General features: G+C 47.9%; 1 protein-coding gene across 1 annotated transcript in view; it reads right to left on the reverse strand.

The window, feature by feature from the left end:
• Positions 1 to 5,413, reverse strand: part of LOC112074109 (extracellular matrix organizing protein FRAS1-like) — a gene marked incomplete at its 3' end in the record, with an annotated part of 36,550 nt that overhangs the window by 13,924 nt on the left and 17,213 nt on the right. The window contains exon 7 of the mRNA XM_024141330.2: positions 373 to 554. Within this exon, the coding sequence (XP_023997098.2) occupies positions 373 to 554 (182 nt within the window). The remainder of the gene's footprint in view (positions 1 to 372; positions 555 to 5,413) is intronic.

The raw sequence follows: 5,413 nt of genomic DNA on the forward strand, positions 1-5,413 counted from the left end.
GAGAGAGAAGAGAGAAGAGAGAAGGGGAGAGGGATATGGAGAGGAGAAGAGAATAAGAGAGAAGAGAAAAGGAGATAGGGATATGGAGAGGAGAAGAGAAAAGGAGAGAGGGATATGGAGAGAAGAGAGAAGAGAGAAGGAGAGAGGGATATGGAGAGGAGAAGAGAGATAGAAATAAGAAAGTAACAGAGTTGAAAAAAAGCTGTAGAAGACAGGAAGAAAGAAAAGAGCATGCATGAGGAAAACAAAACAGAGCGTGGAAAGATTGTTTGTGAGCTTATGCCCAGTGAACCTGAGGCAGGCAGGCAGACAGGCCAGCTTGGCAGACAGGTGGATGGGTAGGTGGACAATGGGCACACAACCACCACTAACCTGGAACTGGAAGGTGTCTCCTTCCGTCAAGCCGGTGGAGCCAAAGTGTTTGTACCACACAGTGCCCTCATTCACATCCTGCTGAGTGAAGGACGAGGTGGGGGTAGAGCTCCTGTCGTCGGGCGAGGGATGCCAACCTTCCAACGGGCCGTCGGCTGGCATGGGCACCAACAGCACTTCACCTGGTGGGAGGAGAGGGAGAAATAGAGAAGAGGGAGGGGATAGATGGGGGAGAGAATCAGGAAGGGAGAAATAGAAGGTAAGAGAAAGGGGAGAGACAATCAGGAAGGGAGAAATAGAAGGTAAGAGAAAGGGGAGAGAGAATCAGGAAGGGAGAGAGAGAGACACCATTCAACTAATCAAAACAGGAATATTTTACATTTGTCTAGAAATTCAAAAGGAAATGATCTTCACCGAGAAACATATCCTCCTGTGAGCTACCTATATCCCCCCACTAGAATCCCCATACTTTAATGAAGACAGCTTCTCCATCCTGGAGGGGGAAATCAATTATTTCCAGGCCCAGGGACATGTACTAGTCTGTGGCGACCTAAATGCCAGAACCGGACAAGAACCTGACACCCTCAGCACACAGGGGGACAAACACCTGCATGGAGGTGACAGCATTCCCTCCCCCATATGCCCCCCTAGACACAACTATGACAACATAACCAACAAAAACGGGTCACAACTCCTGCAGCTCTGTCGCACGCTGGGTATGTACATAGTCAATGGTAGGCTTCGAGGGGACTCCTATGGTAGTTACACCTACAGCTCATCTCTTGGCAGTAGTACTGTAGACTACTTTATCACTGACCTCAACCCAGAGTCTCTCAGAGCGTTCACAGTCAGCCCACTGACACCCCTATCTGACCACAGCAAAATCACAGTCTACTTGAACAGAGCAATACTCAATCATGAGACATCAAAGCCAAAGGAACTGAATAATATTAATTAAGAAATGCTATAGATGGAAGGAATGTAGTTTGGAATCCTACCAAAAAACAATTAGGCAACAACAAATTCAATCCCTTTTAGGCAACTTCCTAGACAAAACGTTCCACTGTCATAGTGAAAGTGTAAACTTGGCAGTAGAAAACCTAAACAGAATATTTGACCTCTCAGCTTCCCTATAAAATCTAAAAATCTCAAATAGAAAACCGAAGAAAATGAACAACAATGACAAATGGTTTGATGAAGATTGCAAAAATCTAAGAAAGAAATTGAGAAAACATAGAGACCCGGAAAACCTGAGTCTACACCTTCACTATGGTGAATCACTAAAACAATACAAACACACTACGGAAAAAGAAGGAACAGCACGTTAGAAATCAGCTCAATGTAACTGAAGAATCCATAGACTCTAACCACTTCTGGGAAAACTGGAAAACACTAAACAAACAACAACAAAAAGAATTATCTATCAAAGAACAAACAGCAAAAATATATACATGATCAAATACAAATCTTAGAATCAAATATTAAAGACTACCAGAACCCACTGGATTCTCCAATTACCTTGAATGAACTACAGGACAAAATACAAACCCTACAACCCAAAAAGGCCTGTGGTGTTGAAGGTATCCTCAATGAAATGATCAAATATACAGACAACATACAACAAATTCCAGTTGGTTATATTAAAACTCTAACATCATCCTTAGCTCAGTTATCTTCCCCAATATTTGGAACCAAGGACTGACACCCTAATTGACAAACAAACAAACCAAAACAAAGGCAAAGTTCTTATGCTTTGTTGATTTCAAAAAAGCCTTCGACTCAATTTGGCATGAGGGTCTGCTATACAAATGAATGGAAAGTGGTGTTGGGGGGAAAAACATTTGACATTATAAAATACATGTACACAAACAACAAGTGTGCGGTTAAAATAGGCAAAAAACACACACATTTCTTCGCACAGGGCCGTGGGGTGAGACAGGGATGCAGCTTAAGCCTCAACCTATTCAACATATATATCAACGAATTGGCGAGGGCACTAGAAAAGTCTGCAGCACCCGGCCTCACCCTACTAGAATCTGAAGTCAAATGTCTACTGTTTGCTGATGATCTGGTTTGGCAGGCCCAAACAAAGGAGGGCCTACAGCAGCACCTAGATCTTCTGCACAGATTCTGCCAGACCTGGGCCCTGAGAGTAAATCTCTGTAAGACCAAAATAATGGTGTTCCAAAAAAGGTCCAGTCACCAGGACCACAAATACAAATTCCATCTCGACACCGTTGCCCTAGAGCACACAAAAAACTATACATACCATGGCCTAAACATCAGCGCCACAGGTAACTTCCACAAAGCTGCAAACGATCTGAGAGACAAGGCAAGAAGGGCCTTCTATGCCATCAAAAGGAACATAACATAACAGGTCTGGGGTCCGCTCACCAACCAAGAAGTCACAAAATGGGACAAACACCAAATTGAGACTCTGCATGCAGAATTCTGCAAAAAAATCCTCAGTGTACAACGTAGAACACCAAATAATGCATGCAGAGCAGAATTAGGCCGATACCCACTAATAATCAAAATACAGAAAAGAGCCATTAAATTCTACAACCACCTAAAAGGAAGCGATTCCCAAACCTTCCATAACAAAGCCATCACCTACAGAGAGATGAGCCTGGAGAAGAGTCCCCTAAGCAAGCTGGTCCTGGGGCTCTGTTCACAAACACAAACAGACCCCACAGAGCCCCAGGACAGCAACACAATTAGACCCAACCAAATCATGAGAAAACAAAAAGATAATTACTTGACACATTGGAAAGAATTAATTTAAAAAACAGAGCAAACTAGAATGCTATTTGGCCCTAAACAGAGAGTAATGGTGACAGAATACCTGACCACTGTGACTGACCCAAACTTAAGGAAAGCTTTGACTATGTACTGACTCAGTGAGCATAGCCTTGCTATTGAGAAAGGCCGCCGCAGGCAGACCTGACTCTCAAGAGAAGACAGGCTATGTGCACACTGCCCACAAATTGAGGTGGACACTGAGCTGTACTTCCTAACCTCCTGCCCAATGTATGACCATATTAGAGACACATATTTCCCTAGGATTACACAGATCCACAAAGAATTAAAAAACAAACCCAAAATATGATAAACTCCCATGTCCACTGGGTGAAATACCACAGTGTGTCATCACAGCAGCAATATTTGTGACCTGTTGCCACAAGAAAAGGTCAACCAGTGAAGAACAAACACCATTGTAAATACAACCCATATTTATGTTTATTTATTTTAACTTGTGTGCTTTAACCATTTGTACATCGTTACAACACTGTATATATACATTATATGACATTTGTAATGTCTTTATTCTTTTGGAACTTCTGTATGTGTAATGTTTACTGTTCATTTGCTTGTTTATTATCTACTTCACTTGCTTTGGCAATGTTAACATATGTTTCCCATGCCAATAAAGCCCCTTGAATTGAATTGAGAGAAGGTAAGGGAGAGGGGAGAGAGAATCAGGAAGGGAGAAAGAGAGGTTAAGGGAGAAGGGGAGAGAGAATCAGGAAGGGGGAGAGAGAGAGAGAAGGTAAGGGAGAGGGGAGAGAGAGAGAAATCAGATGGGAAGAGAGGTTAACACGCGGAGAGGGGGAGAGAGATCAGGAGGGAGAGAAGAGAAGAGAAGGTAACGGAGAGGGGAAGGTAAATCAGAGAGGAGAAAGAGAGGTAAGGGAAGGGGAGAGCAGAAATCAGAGAGGGGAGAGAGAGAGAGAAGGTAAGGGAGAGGGGAGAGGAATCAGGAAGGAAGAAAGAGAGGGTTAGCGGAGAGGGAGAGAGAATCAGGAGGGAGATGAGAGAGTGAAGGTAAGCGGAGAGGGGAGAGATCAAAGTCCAGGAGGGGGGAAGACGAGAGAGAATGATAAGGGGGGAGGGGAGAGTTAAATCAAGGCAATGCGCGGGAGAGAGAGAGAGAAAGGTAAGGGACGAGGGGAGGGATGAACCAGGAACGCGGAAAAAAAAAAAACAAGGGGAAAAAACAAGGGAAGAAAGTTAAGGGAGAGGCGCGGAGAGGAGAATCAGGAAGCGGAGAGAGAGAGAGAACCCGGTAAGAAATACGGAGAGGGGAGAGTAAATCGCGAAGGGGGAGAGCGAGAGAGAAGGTAGAAGGAGAGGGGAGAAGAGAATCAGAAGCGGAGAAACGCAGAGGTTAACCGGGCAGAGGCGGAGAAGAGAATCCACAGGAAGGGAGAGAGAGAGAGAAGGTAAGGGGAGAGGGGAGAGGTTATCAGACGAACGGGGGAGCAAGCAGAGACCAGACAAGACTTAGGGAGAGGCGGAGGCGACTACCATCCCCACCAGGCCGAGCGGGCGGAAACCGCAGAGGTTCAAATGCGCCGAGTAGCGTCGGAGCAGAGATCCAAGTCAGGCATCTCAAGCCGGGGAGACAGAGAGAACAAGCCGTAAGCGCCCCCTCCTGCCGGAGATGGGGCGAGACAAGTAACCTCAGGACCGAACCGAACTAACTCGGGGACCGCCCGCCCAACGCAGCCTTTCTCTCAGGGCGCAGTACGCGGGGGTCCCCCGGGGCGGGGACGTCCGCCTCCGCCTGGCGGGGCCTCAAAGTCTGGGCGCGGGGGCGCGGGGGGGGGGTGGCGGCGCCGCGGGTCGCCCTCCCCACCCGGCGGCAGAGAGGAGAAGAGCCCTAAGGTGCGTGGTGCTGCTGCCGCCCGCTGCACGGGAGCCCGCGGGCGCCGGGGCCCGGTCGGGGGGGTCGCCGGGGCGGCTTGCCGCTGGTCTCTCGTGTGGCCCAGCGGGGCAAAAGGGGGCCTTACGGACCGGTAGAACGAAGATAGGCCCTACGGCGGGAGCGCCCAAGCCTGCGGACCCCACCCTCCCGGAGACCACACTCAATTGCTCCCGAAGGGAAAGCGGGCACCAGAGCACTGCTCTCGCTCGCCCTCGTCGGGCGCCCCCTCTGGCGCGGGCGGAGGCGCGTCCCTCCTCTCCGGCTTGAAACTCAGCGACGTGACTCTCGGCACACATGGGCAGTTGATCCGGCAAGGAACAAGACTAAGAATCA

Source organism: Salvelinus sp. IW2-2015, unplaced genomic scaffold, assembly GCF_002910315.2.
Source record: "Salvelinus sp. IW2-2015 unplaced genomic scaffold, ASM291031v2 Un_scaffold2500, whole genome shotgun sequence".
In the NCBI taxonomy this organism is placed as follows: domain Eukaryota; kingdom Metazoa; phylum Chordata; class Actinopteri; order Salmoniformes; family Salmonidae; genus Salvelinus; species Salvelinus sp. IW2-2015.